This window comes from Dunckerocampus dactyliophorus, chromosome 1 (assembly GCF_027744805.1).
Source record: "Dunckerocampus dactyliophorus isolate RoL2022-P2 chromosome 1, RoL_Ddac_1.1, whole genome shotgun sequence".
Lineage (NCBI taxonomy): Eukaryota > Metazoa > Chordata > Actinopteri > Syngnathiformes > Syngnathidae > Dunckerocampus > Dunckerocampus dactyliophorus.
The window spans coordinates 6,652,102-6,666,942 of NC_072819.1; the positions used below are offsets into that span (position 1 = coordinate 6,652,102).

The window sequence follows — 14,841 nt, forward strand, 5'->3', positions numbered from 1 at the left end:
ATTTTAGGAGCATAGAGTGGAAATATAAAAGAAAGAATGTTATACTTTTTTTTTTTAAAGGTCATAATATTATGACAAAAAAACTAAACAAAATTAAGTTGCAATTTTTGGAATATTTAGTTGGAAAAAAGTTATCGAAATAAGTACAAATATTATGGGAATAAAGTCATAATTAGGAGAAGAAAATTTACAAGAAGAAAGTAAATAGTTGGGGAAAAACAGTTGCTGTAATTTTACAAGAATAAAGTCAAAATATTGAGAAAAAAGTTGTATTCTAACGAGAGAAAAAAGTTGCAATTTTATGAGAAAAACTAGTAATATGAGGAAAAATAGCATCATTTTAGTAGAATAGATAGACTGTTTGTTTAAAAAGAACTTTTTTTTTTAAAAGTCACAATATTGTGAGAAACATACAAAACAACAAATAAAATTAGGTCACAAAAAATATTAACGTTCTGAGAAAAAAGTCTAAATATTTTGGGAATAAAATCAGAATTACAAAAACAAAATTTACACAAAGAAAGTTTGAAAAATGTTTTAAGCAGAAATGGAAAAAAAAGAGAATAAAGTCAAAATATTAAGAAAAAAAAGACGTATTCTAACTAAAAAAAGGCGCAATTTTACAAGAATAAACATGGAAAATGAGGAAAAATAATGTCATTTTAATAGCATAGAGTTAAAAAAAATCTACATATACATATATATATATATATACACACAGAGAGAGAGAGAGAGAGAGAGAGAGAGAGAGAGAGAGAGAGAGAGAGAAAGAGAGAGAGAGAGAGAGAGAGATTTTTTTAAAGTCTTAATATTAATTAGTCTTAATAATTAATATTATGTGAAAGACAAAACAAAATCAAGTTGTAATTTTTGGACAATTGGGTTGGGAAAAAGTTATTATGGAAATAAAGTCATAATTGTGAAAAGACAATTTACAAGTAGTAAGTTGAAATAGTTGGGAAAAAAACAGCAGAATTGGAGGGAAAAAAACAGCTGTAATTTTACCAGAATAAAGTAAAAACATTATGAGAAAAATAAGTTTAAAAAAAGTATTTTACGAGAAAAAAACTGGTATACAGTATATTATGAAGAAAAATGTCATTTTACTAGAATTTTAGCAAAAAAAATTTTTTTTAATTTTTTTTATATTATAGAATATTATTATTATACAATATTATAGGAATAAAGTCATAATATTACGAAAAGGAAAGGAAGAAAGTTGAAATATTTGGAGAAAAAAAAAATCAGCAAAAATGTGCAAAAAAGAGCAAAGTTGCTTTTTCACACCACTGTACGTATATGACAAAGCTGAGAGGAAATATATATAATATATACAGTATATCTATATGTGTTGCTTTACACATGACCATTGATCAGTGTTAATGTTAATTACCAGTTAATTACCAGCACCAGGCGTCGGCAGTCAGCGGGTTCGTGGGTGTCAAGAATTGCGAGGTTTAAGTTAACAGTTTGGAGTCTGGAAGCCGTCAGAGTTCCAGGCCAGTGGAGTCTTAAGTCGCTCTTAAAGTCCTTGCTCTAATCTGCAGCCAGATGTCTCGTCTGCTCTCCGTCCAACCTCCACAAACACAAACGCCGAGATCCCACAAACCATCACTCTGCTCAGGAAGTCTGGAACGCCATCGGAACATATCAATCCACCCAGGATGCGTCGGGCCCACCTCCCATTTGCTCCCATTTTCACACTCATAGGGAATAAAAGGAAATTGAAACAATCCGTTCCAGGGTAAAACTGTGGCCATCATAAAACATTTATGGAATATATACAGTATGTAGATACTGTATGCTAAGAAGTTATATATATTTCAAGAAAAAACTGCATCTCAGCTTGGTCATATAGGTGAAAAAGCCTATTATTAATATCAACTTCACTCCCCCATCCCTTTTTTTCCCCCCAAATATTTCAACCTTCTTCTCAAATGATCTTTGGAAATTTTATTTTCGGAATATTATGACTTTATTCCCATAATATTTAATTTCAGTCCCATAGTATTAGAATTTTTTCAAAAATTACAACTTAATTTTGTTTGTTTTTCATAATATCATGACTTTTAAAAACAGTTTTTCTTTAATATTTCAACTCTATGCTACAAAAATCCTCATAATGTTACCAGTTTATTCTTGTGAAATTGTGACGTTTTTCTTGCTAGAAGACCTTATTCTTGTAAAATTACAGCTGTTTTTTCCTATTTCTAATTATGACTTTATTTATTTATTTATTTATTTTTAAATTAAATATTACCGCTGGGCTAACCACCAAAGGTAAAAACAATAAAATCGTCTTTAATGCTGCAATGCCAACTTTAAAAGAAAAACCGTTAAAATCCAAATACAACTGGTTTGGCACAAATTAGCACAGTAAAGTGTCAACTGCTAAGCTAACTCACAGTGTTAGCACCTAGTGCGGTTTGTCTGTGTGTGCGAACGGGTGGGTCACGTGACTATTAAAACACCCTACTCCCCAACACACCAGACTCCAATTGAGAGGATTGATTAATTGCCTGATTGAACACCGTGCGGAAGCTCGTTGAAAAAACAACACATTTAAGCCGTGCCAGTTCTGATAGGTAAACGGACCCCGTATGAAAGAAACCATGCTAGCATTGATGAGTACAACAGAACCTCGTTGAAAAACGAGCACATTTAAGTCAAGCTAACATCAACAATATCAAAATGGTGACTTACTGAGTCTCAATTTGAGTCCCAGCCAGCTCCGAGGTGGCGACTTGTGCAGGACAGAATTCATGCTCCACTTGTTCGGAACCATCGAGGCATGCAGTCCTTCACTTCTGCCGGTGACGGGTGGACGAAGGCGCCAACGCCGGTAAATCCCAGCAGGCTGGCGTGCCGATGCTACTTGCTAATGAGCCGGCGATGTTTGCTTAGCAGTCCTGTCCACGGCTGTCCTGCATTGTCCTTCGCCGGGACGTGTCCCAGTCTCACCTCACAAAAGCCGCCACGACAAGGCGAACATTGGAAGAACTTGTTGATCAACTTTTCTCCTCCGCGGAAAGCCGTTAAGGTTGTCGGGCGTGATGATAGCGGTGTATGTTTCAGGATGAAAAAAGAGACGCAAACGTCCTCGTCTTGCGTGGTGTTTTTAAGCAGCCCGAGAGACCTTTTAACCTAAGTGCTTCTCCTTTTTGTGTCTGTGCCCTCCAAAGCAGACCGCCTCCATTCATTCTCTGCTAGCGCACTGCACTGGCAGACAGGGACCGCTAGGGGCGCTAGCACACAGCTTTAAGGTTTCTCTTCGGGGGAATTCGTGAAACCCGCCAGTTTAAAAACGACAAAAAATAAAACACAAAAACACCGAAAATGTACTCATTTAAATGTCATAGCTTCTTACAGTCTCCGAATACATATAAAAGTTTTATTCGATACTGAACGTAGGTATTTCAGATTTAGGTATTTATATTTGTATTATTATATACTGTGTGTGTGTATATATATATATGTAATATATATTATACACATTTAAATTTATATAATTCCTAATATGGAGAACCTTGTAAGTTTAACAATTTTTATTAAATTTAATTCTAATATGGGGCAGCTTGGTACACTTTCCACTTAACATATATTAAAAAAAAAAAGTTTCCTCCTTTATAGTAATAAATCACAAAGTGGCAAATGGCCTTTTTCAAATAGTATACAAATGCATTTTATTGGCGTGTTAATTAGTATGGCTAATGGAGGGCTAAAGTAAAATTTCACACAACATAGACAAAACGTGAGACATGCTGAGGGGGCGGGGCTTGGTATGACGTAACAAATGCGTAACAAGGCACCTTCTCTCCTTATTCGACTAACATGTTTTAACACTTGAAACATGTTGAGCATGTTTCTTGAACCCATATGGCGCCCCCTTGTGGCCACACAACGTAGCTGCACCCTGAAACGTGTACTGGATTCTAAATATCCTACAAACAAGTTAAAAAAAACAAAAAAAAGTGAGAAAGTGTTTTGCTTTTAATGACACATTGTTAGGGAATGCTGCCTGTACAAAATAACCAAAACCCCAGTCCTGTCCAATCCAGTCCTTAACAGCAAAGGCCGGGGGGGATGTCTACTTGGGAGCGTCACTGCAGCCCCATGTGACCCGGTCTCTGCAGGCCCTTGAAGACCCTCAACTTTCCCGCTCCGGTCAGGTCGAAGCTGTAGTCGGAAGTGACATAAGGGGGATCTTCCTGAAATCCATTCTGAACGACACAAAGTACACAAACATTATCAATGCTAGCATCGCTATGAGAGCTAAAGTGCTAACATTACATTTTAATAGCAACATCATGCTAGGTTAGCATATTCGCTAAAGAAAAGTTACCATGGTCAAACTTACAGCTCCCATGCTTATAGTCGACTGATGGATGGATGGCAAAGCTACATTTTAAGATGTGTAGCGAAGTCTGCTTTTTTTTATTTTTATAAACAAAGCTGTCTTTCAGTCATAAAAAACGAATAAAATATGTGGCTCTTATGGGAGTCAGAAGGGACCAAACTGGTGCAGAGGGTAAAAAGTCTAGGCATATATGCAAATCTCCTACTCTATACACCTTGCAATAGAGGAGATCAGTGCATTTTAAAAATATTGAAAAATGTAATTCTGGCCAGCTTAGTTTCGGGTGGGTCCATGACGACCATTACATCTGAATGGGATGCTAACGAAGGTGATACCACCCAAATGACCATCGTTGGCGGGCAGAGGCCCCACTCCATTGTATCCTTACGATCGACATTTGACACCACTAAAGAGCCAAACATTACTGTCTGGACCTGCCTCCTCCTTTACAGGATAAATAGATTGAATCTTGTGCCAGACCCTCAGACTAGAGCTGTCCTATCTAGTCTGACTGGTGTGTCCCACCAAGTCTATGAGCATGAAGTACACTAGTGCTGTCCTATCTAGTCTGACTGGTGTGTCCCACCAAGTCTATGAGCATGAACTACACTAGTGCTGTCCTATCTAGTCTGGCTGGTGTGTGTCCCATCTAGTCTTTGAGCATGAACCGAGGAAGCCTGCTCGAATGAGAGGCGAACTGTCTTCTAACAACCTGAACAGTCCAGTTGGAATCGATTGAGCGCCCTGAGAATACAATGACCTGGATGAATGAGAATATTCACAGGTATAATTCTGGCCAAGTTTCATACAATTGGCATTTTACAGATGTGTAGCAAAGCCTGCCCTTTTTTTTTTTTTTTTACAAACCCGTCCTCCGTCAAGTAACTTGCTTAGATTTATCACGAGTATTCATAAATCAAGCATTATTATATGTCAAGATTATAGTATAATAAAATAATAAAAATATGTGCTTCTTATGGGTGTCACATGCTACCAAATCGGTCCGAGGGAAAATAGTGTGGGCATATACAGTATGTGCATATCCTTTTCAATACACTTTGCAATAGAGGAGATCAATTTAAAAATAATACAAAACAAACTAATCCTGGCCATTTTCATACATACAATTTACCTTAAAACATTTTAAAGATGCACAGCAAAGCCTGTTTTTTTTTTTTGTTTTTTTTTAAAGGTGTCATTGGTTACGTGGTGTGGCATCATCATCATATCTAACCTGCGTGGTCAGGATGCAGGAGGGCAAAGACGTGGCCCCCAGGAGAAGACAGTTAACCTTGCGGAGAAGGGCGGGATCCAGCGGCGTCAAGATGAAATAGAGACCTCGCGCCATGTCGATACCTCGTAGCACACCTGGAAAACGACAACATGACGCATGTCAAATGCTACAAAATGCTTCACTGTTCTCTGATGTTGCGTGAAAAGCACAGTTGGAGACAATCACAGTGCACCCCACTAGGCATCTGATTGTGTGCGATCAGCCTATGTGGCCTACTGTAAGTCAATAAAATGATGGACGAGGGAGTGTGGGGGTCATACCCAGGCCCACACAGGGGCAGACGGGGGCCCGGGACAGCAGGACTGGACCTCCATTGCTGGTCACCTTCTCAGCCATGCAGCAGAGACCCACCAGGCCCGCATTGGCGGCATACAGCATGTCGCTGGCCGCCACCTCAAAGTGGAGCACGCCTAAAGCCACGGCGGTGTGCGGCACCTATGGCACAAAAAATAAATAAAACACTCCATTGGCGTCTGTGTGTTTGATATATATATATATATATATATATATATATATATATATATATATATATATATATATATATATATATATATATATATATATAAATTCTTTACAGTAAAAACACATTTATGCTATATTTAGGTTATTTAAAATGTATTTTAATTTTTTAAATAATAAAAATCAATAAAAACCATTTCAAAAACAGTTTTAAATTCTAGAAGTTATATACAAGTTTGATTTATGAAAATTATACAAAATTAAAAAAAGTAGATTCTCCAAAAAGTAGCCACTAAAGTTACAATTGAATATTTTCATGACATTTCTTAATTTGCATATGTTGGTATGGACATCATCCTTCGGTCCATACCAAAATTTGTTGCATAATTGCATGCACGACTGAACACAGGCCCGTTTTCCGGTGGGCAAAAAAAACATTTCCTCCAAAAAATGAAAATGTTAAAATTGAAGTAAAAGTCTTAAACTGTGATGCAAAATGAGAATTTTTGTTCTTCTACACTGCAATACCCAGACCATTCCTACAAGACTGATCTTGTCGGAAATGGTTTAATTGTTGGGCCGTACTTTTTCCACAGCAACATCAACGGCGGCGATTATCTCCAAATGTTGAATGAGCGTGTCATTGGTACTCTCAGAGGAATGCTGCATTTTCGTCTTCAAGAAAATGGTCGGTTGGCACGTGCTCGGTGGGCCCAAGATGGTGCTCCACCACACCGGAGGAGAACTGTAACTGATCGGCTGACAAAGCTTTTTGGTGACCATGTTATTGCTTTGAGCCGCCTAGTGGAATGGCCCCCGAGGTCACCTGATTTGACACCGCTGGACTTTTTTCTCTGCGGCCATCTCAAAAGTGTATTTGACACTACCACATGACCTCGACGACATTGAACAGCGAACCGGTGCTGAAGTTAACATCCTCCGGAGGTACAGGGCGATCAGTGCAGGACATGCGGAGGAGAGCACAACTGTGCATCCAAAGAAATGGACGTTATGTTGAGGACTAAGTAGACAAAAACTTACATCCATTACCCCAGTGCAAATAGCGTGAAACAAACGGTTAATCTGGGTATCACAGAGCTGAAGAACACAAATTCTCATTTTGCATCACAGCTTAAGACATCTTCAATTTTAACACTTACATTTTTTAGAGAATTATTTTGGTATGGACCGAAGGATGATGTCTATACCATAAATAAAGAATTTTCATGAAAATATTCAATTGTAACTTTAGTAGCTACTTTTTGGAGAGTCTACTTTCCATCCATCCATCCATTTTTTATGCTGCTTATCCTCATTGGATCGCAGGGGTATGCTGGAGCCTATCCCAGCTGACTTCGGGCAGGACGCGGGATACACCCTTTACTGGTCGCCAGCCGATCGCACCATTCACACTCACATTCATACCTATGGACAATTTAGAGTCTCCAATTAACCTAACGTGCATGTTTTTGGAATGTGGGAGGAAACCGGAGTACCCGGAGAAAACCCACACACGCACGCACGCGGAGAACATGCAAACTCTACACAGAAATGCCCAACGGAGATTCGAACCCAGGTCTTCCCGATCTGACTGTGTGGCCAACATGCTAACCACTTGGCCACCTATTAAACAATTAAATTTGTTAAATATAAAAACATGTCTAATTTCTAAAGAGCATTTAATAAAAAATACAAATCTAAATGATGCATTAATTATGCTTGAATTATAAAAATAAAAAAATGTAAAATATAATAAAATAATAATGGGGAAGCACCACTGAATATAAAACAATAGACAAAAAATACAGAAAAAATTAATTCAAACATTTTTTGGTATATATATATATAGCATCATCACCTCTTTTTGCCTCTCGTGCAAAAAAACGTCTTGGGGGTGAGCGTTCGGGTTTCAAAAAATGTATGAGTATGTCTTTGGTATTGAATGAGTTAAATCAGGGAACACTACTGAATATCACATGTGGATATAAAAACGAATTAAAACAATACAAAAAAAAGAAATACCATAATCTGGTCCACTTGAGGATATCATTTAATTATATTTTCTACATACCTGGTAGGGCGTGAGGGAGTGAAGAGGTCTAACAGGTCCTGGATCAGCAGACTGCAGCTGACTAAGGTAAGCCAACAGTGACATTTCTCTCTGCTCATTGGGTCGCTGGTGCTTCCTTTTCATAAAACACAAACGTGAGCCGCTTAGGGTGGTGGCGAGATACAACAACCTCCCCCGGGCGCTTACGTTCTTCCTTGGCTACCCGCGCCCTGGAACTCGGCCTTGACGCTCATGTGGACGTAGCTGCGCGGCGGGCTGTGGCTCTCAGTCAGCTCATCCAGTGCCGTCTGGGCCGGCGGGTGCGTCTGGAAGCCGTTGGCTGTCTCGAGGAACTCCGGGGTGAGGGCGGGGCACTGGGGGGCGCCACCGTGAGACAGCTGGATGACATGCGACACCGGGAGGAAGCGGAGCAAGTCCACCAGCAGCTGCAGCCCAAAACCTGGACAAACACAAACACTGACGACGTAAATGCTGGAATTATACACGCATGTTTCTGTACAGTAGCTAGTGACCCACGTCCCCCCGCACTTAGAGGACACTTAGTGAACTGAATAGAGACATTCATTGTATCACTAGCAGCAGACAAGACATCCATGCTGACCTTTGACCCAGCCCATGGTGTTGATGACGAGAGGCATGTCTCTGGTGGGGGGGCGTTTCCTCCACAAGGACTTGAGGCTTTCCAGGTAGCGACCCAAGTCCGACTCGCAGGACGACTGGCCGTAGTAAACCATGTGGTCTGGAGCACGCTGATGTGTGAAAGGGGGGCCTGAGGATACAACACAGCCCACTAAAGACACACTACTTCACTATACTACTCCAATACTTCACAATACGACTTTAACAGTCCACTAAACACACCAAAATACTTTCATACATCACTATACTACCTTAACACTACAACACAGTCCGAGAAAAGACCATTGTGCTCTGCGTCCTGATTGAGTGACAATGGGCTACAGCCAAACTCCTTTGTGCCGTTTCCTGTTGTGATCAATCGTTAGCAAACTAGCTAGCTGTGTGAGCTGCTTGCAAACTGCCAATAAACAATAGAAGCAGCAGCTAACCGGTTAAATGAATCTTCGGTTCAAGCAGTAGGACGAGGACGACGGCGACGGCAGGAGCAATATTTTAACGAGGATACAAGAATGCTACAGCTGAGCGGCGACAGGACGCGGCACGGTCAGAGGAGTGAATACGTGTGAGTCACTTAATAATTTAATGTGTCCAACCTAGTAGACTGATCATTAAAATTCTAACAAAATTTGAACTTTGAGAGTGCTCAAACAAGAAAGAAATGTGAGAAAATGTTAAAGGGATAGTTCGGATTTTTTGACATGAAGTTGTATGACACCCCCATTAGCAGTGTAGTCCACCAACAGCGAGTCACCCCCCACTTGGTCTCCTAAGTAGTCGCTGGGGTTTCACAAATAAGGAGTTTGGCTTCTCAGAACAATATGCGTTCAAAAGAGTAATACATTTGCATCACAAAAATACATCACAAAAAAAAAATCAGACCTCACAAATCGCTTAGCGTTATATTTGTCTCCCGCCGTATTGTGTATGTGACAAAGATGCTTGCATTTTCTTTCGCTGTGGAACACACACGTGAACAAGATGGCCGCGGCGCTCCTTTGTGAAAGTAGATGCAAAGGTATTACTCTTTTGAAGGCTACGAACTATCCCTTTAATGCCTGTCTGAGAAAAGTATATGTAGTGTATTGCGAGGGGTTTTATAGCCTTAAAACATCCATCCATCCATCTTCTATGCCGCTTATCCTCACTAGGGTTGCGGTTATGCTGGAGCCTATCCCAGCTGACTTCGGGCGAGAGGCGGGGCACACCCTGGACTGGTCGCCAGTCAATCGCAGGGCACATATAGACAAACAACAGGCTTAAAACATATATAATAATTTTAAACAAAGTTGGCTACCTCGCAGATTTCACTTTTTGCGGGCTATTTTGGGAACCTATCCCCCGCGATAAATGAGGGAACACTGTCCCACATAAACTAGGGCTGGGCGATATGGACCAAAACTACATTACATGTAGTGGAAACCCTGATACTACTTTAACACAGTCAACTAAAGACTCAATACTACTCTGAAAATACTTTTAACACAGTCCACTGAAGTCAAAATAGTACTGAGAGAATGTATAGCATCCATTAAAGATAATAGAGTATGTGGTGTGGTCAGGTAGGTACAGTAGTAGTAGAGGACATTACATACCTAGTAGAGGTTCTCTGACGGTCAGCAAAGAAAGGCAACCAGTTGGGGTGAATTCTGTTTGACCAACATCTGCTTCTAAATAATCCACGCTGGTGGTACTACACACACACACACACACACGCACGCACGCACACACACAGTTGAGTTTCTGGTAATGTCCCAAAAGGATGATAAAAGTAGGAAGATATTTACTGATTGAGTAGAGTATTGATGAGGACACGGATGTACGTGGACTTGCCCACGTTCTTGGCGCCGTACACAAGGACCACCGCGCAGCCATCCATGTCCCCTGTGACACACAAACAATGTGGGAAAAAACATGGGGGCTTTATCGGTTTGCAATGTGAATGCAGCTTTTGCGTCGTTTTTATTTGATTTTATTACCTCGACAGGCATCCACCACGGCATCCAGGGAATCCTGGCAGCTGGGTGACAACCTCAGGCCCTCGATGTCGTCGGCCAGAGGAACCATGCCCAGACCGTTCAGGGGCGTGTCCAAGATGGCCGACATGAGTTCAGCCTGTAGACGAGGGTGAGGGAAGATGATGCATGTTTACATTTGCACATGATGCACTTTCAACGAGTGGAATATCACCATTTTAAAAACATAATATAACATATGTGTTATACAGTACAGAGTGTATTGTACAGTAATAACTTTGGTGCAGATCTGGGTAAAGGTGCAAATGAGGGATGGGTATAATAATCAATGAACCCATCTTTAGGAATTAGTGGATTGTCAATGAAGTGCATTTTGAGTGCACCACTCGGCTCCCGCCAGCAGAGGCGCTACTGATTTGGTCTCAAGCATCTTGCTTCCGAAAGAACATAATTCTGGTCACTGGCATGGGAACAGGATCTCAGAACAGTCCAAGACCGTCCCACAACACTTCAAAACCAATATTTAAAAATTATACGTAATCTAGTTATATTTTGTTCATCAATGATCCACAATGAATGGCCCCTAAAGAACTGGAGTGAAACCAGCATTGTTGATTGCAACTTTTGTGTTTCTTTTAAAATAGTACTTCAAATTTCAGTTCAAATTGAGTCCAGTTTTTAAAATGTTTCATATTATCATCCTTAGTAGTTTTGTCAGCTCCCAACCATACCACCCCCTACAAGATTGGAGTGAAACATACATAGATATAATCAATCAGACTAAATCAAGATAAAAATATATATATATATATATATAAAATAATAATAATAATAATAATAATAATAATAATAATAATAATAATAATATAAAAATAAAAATATAGCCATCCATCCATCCATTTTCTATGCCGCTTGTCCTTACTGGGGTCATGAATAATAATATAAAATTAAAAAAAACAACAAAAAAAAAACAAATATATACACACATACATACATGTATATATATATATATATATATATATATATATATACATACACACATTTAATATAAAATAGGAATAAATAAAAATAAAATAAAAAAGACACCATTGCAAGCAGACTTTTATTTAAATATACCAATTACATTTTATTTTACGAAAATACACTTTTGGCTAACATTTCCAGATTCCAGAAGCGAGTATACGTCTTTCAAGGGCCTCACTTACCACGGGGGGGTTGAACAGTCTGCCGTGATCCGTGAAGCTGGAGAGGAAGCGCGTCAGCGGCGTCTCCATGGGCTCCAGCAGGACGATGGAGGAGTTGGGGACGACCTTCCTAAGCAGCTTCTTCTGCGACGCTGTCGCGACAACGTCAGGAGAGAGTTTTTGTAGATTATACACAAACTTTTAACAGTGAAAAATGTTTAAAATGTTACTTAAAACATTGCCTGTGGATCGTCTGCCAATCATTCCGTTCATTTACCGGGTGAAAGGTAACTGCGCAGGATGTCTGCAGCGGCACTTCTGTGGTCCCGGCCGCCATGGCAGCCCTCCTCGGCTCTGACGGTCAGCGGACAATGCGAGGCGGGAGAGAAGAGCGGATACGACTGCTGGCCCTCCTCGATGGTGAAGCCCATCACTTCCACGCGGCCATACAGGCATGTCAAAAAGCACTTCCCGCGGAAACACAGCGTCTGAAAGGGAGAAAGGGATGAGTGGTTCGGTGGACTTGATGCCAAAAGGTGCTGAAGCTCACCTGTCCCTGCTGCATGACCAGCACTGCATGCTTCCTCTGGTCGTCCCTCTCTGCACACTGATGGAGAGACTTCCAATCAAGTCGACAAGTCGCTGCATCCTCCTGCATCTTTACCCCATTGACTTGGACGGCTTGGGCATACGCCTTCCACTCCTGAGACTCGTCTGAATCCAGCTCCATGGCGCCATTGGTGAAAGACTTGTTCCCGGACACTTGCTTTGCCTTGGTCTTCAGTCTCTTCACGGTGGGTTTCTTCTTGGAGGTCCCCCGGTGCTCCTTGATCATGCTGGCCATGGCCGGGCTGGAGTTGAGGTCAGAGGGGTTGATGGGGGGTCTGCACCTTTTGCCCCTCACGTCCTTCCACTTGTGGGATTTGGTGCTGCCCTTTGAATGACTGCCCCTCTTTGCCTTCATTATGTTACGTGGATGACTGGATGCAGGGACGCCAACAACAATAAACCATTCACATGTTATTTCACGATATAATGCAACAGATGTAACAACAAACCTGAACATAGTTTGCATCATTAGTTTAGATAATAGTTGACGTTAGGTCCATTTACCTTCAAATAGGAACCATTCAGCAACGACAACAAAAACAGCGGCGCTAACGAGTGGCTAACATTACATTACTTGCTAAATGCTGTTCGACAGACACAGAGGAAAATGACATTAAAAAAGAAACAATAAATTTTCAAATCGTTCAGAATCCTCGCTGCCGATAAACCACTTGAAATGTTTTAACGAGTCGCCAAAGTTAGCGGACGAGCTAACATGTGTACAGCCACACAGGAAGCTGAATCTAGATGGCCAACTATGATTCTTCCCGAAGTGATCATTTTTACGAGTTGCGACTAACACAGACTAATTGTAGCGTTTGTCTTTGTCATATCGTGATATGAATCTGCCAAAATACAAGTCAAAAACAAGCGATCACTTTTTCAAATCCATTTTTTTTGTTAAATGTATGTCTACAACTGTACACAACCTGGAAACCAGACGTTTCTATTCCGGAGTTCGGCAAAGACGACGTCACTTCCTCTTCCGGTAACATTTAGGGGCCTACAAGAAGCAAAACAAGGCAAGTGGAGGCAGTTTTGCCCATTTTCTAAAAACTACGCCATCGTTGCTGCCCTAAAGTAGTGCTATGCGGCTTATAAGCGCTTACAAGTCGACGTTTAAGTTCAGTCGGTGTTGTGAGGGCTTTTTAAAAGCGGCTGCTGCGCGCCGGACGAGCTAAGGGAGCGTCTTGAAAAATGCATGCTAGGGAGTAAACGTCGAGGTTTGCCGTTAAAACAACTCTGTATAGTACGGAGTGTTATTACTTGTATAGAATTAGAAACTATAAATACAAGTCTTTGGTTTAAGTGAATACATGAGGGGAAAATATCAAATTTCCTCATGTAGTGGCCACGGGAGCCTTATTTAGTCAACTGCAGAGAGTAGGAAGCATCTGTTACAATTATTTTTTCGTCATATAGTGATACTTCATGAAGTCCATTCAATACATACATTGGGAACTTTTCATTAACTACAATGTGAAATAAAATCTAAATTAATAGAATTGATTTATATTTTATTCATGCATTTATACAATTTTTGATTGTGCCCTTTTTCCCTGCTCTGCACTGAAAAAAAAACAAAATTTCAGATTTGTTCTGCTAGATTTTACTTTATTTTAATCAATTAATAAACATTTATTTGATTGTTTGGCATTAATGGACAATTGCATACATCAGGGGTGTCCAAAGTGCGGCCCAAGGTGCATTCTAAAAATATAATTTCACAAGAAAACACAAAAAAAACACCAGCAAAAATGGAAAAAAATCAGTAATTTTGCAAGAATAAAGTCAAAATATTAAGATAAAAAAAAGTTGGAATCTAGCGAGAAAGTGGTAATTTTACGAGAATAACGTCATAACATTTTGAGCAAAAATAACATAATTTTAGTAGCATAAAGTTGAAATATTGTAGAAAAAAATGTAGTTTTCAAACATTGTAATATTGTGGAAAACAAAACAATGAATAAAGTTGTAATATAGGAAAAATTAGGTTGTGGAAAAACTTGTAATGTTCAGAGAATAAAGTCTAAATATTATGGGAATAAAGTCATAATTACCAGAACTTGAATGAAGAGTTGAAATAGTTGTAAAAAAAAAAAAAACAGCTATAATTTTACGAGAATAAAGTCAAAATATTAAGAAAAAAAGTTGCATTCTAACAAGAAAAAAGTTGCAATTTTACAAGAATAAACTAGTAATATTATTAGGAAATATAATGTCATTTCGGTAGCACAGAGTTGAAATATTAAAGT

At 39.7% G+C, this 14,841-nt stretch overlaps 2 protein-coding genes across 3 annotated transcripts in view; both read right to left on the reverse strand.

Moving 5' to 3' along the window:
• Positions 1–3,200, reverse strand: part of plekhg5b (pleckstrin homology domain containing, family G (with RhoGef domain) member 5b) — a 73,864-nt gene extending 70,664 nt beyond the window's left edge. The window contains exon 1 of the mRNA XM_054785326.1: positions 2,704–3,200. Coding sequence (XP_054641301.1) covers positions 2,704–2,785 — 82 coding nt within the window. The 5' untranslated portion in view covers positions 2,786–3,200. The remainder of the gene's footprint in view (positions 1–2,703) is intronic.
• A 411-nt stretch (positions 3,201–3,611) lies between these two features.
• Positions 3,612–13,628, reverse strand: nol9 (nucleolar protein 9). 2 transcript variants are annotated; one of them, XM_054782076.1, is made up of 13 exons: positions 13,516–13,628; positions 12,528–12,957; positions 12,255–12,465; positions 11,999–12,129; positions 10,797–10,932; positions 10,605–10,701; positions 10,413–10,510; positions 8,783–8,950; positions 8,368–8,620; positions 8,182–8,296; positions 5,912–6,086; positions 5,592–5,725; positions 3,612–4,220 (listed from the first exon to the last, which is right to left on the reverse strand). In XM_054782076.1, exons 2-13 carry the CDS (start codon positions 12,939–12,941, stop codon positions 4,101–4,103), a joined length of 2,052 nt encoding a protein of 683 aa, XP_054638051.1. In that variant the 5' UTR covers positions 12,942–12,957; positions 13,516–13,628; the 3' UTR covers positions 3,612–4,100. The 2 variants fall into 2 exon arrangements, with proteins under 2 accessions (XP_054638051.1, XP_054638045.1); XM_054782070.1 differs by having other exon boundaries at positions 3,613–4,220; positions 13,091–13,541.
• Positions 13,629–14,841: the final 1,213 nt, after the last annotated feature.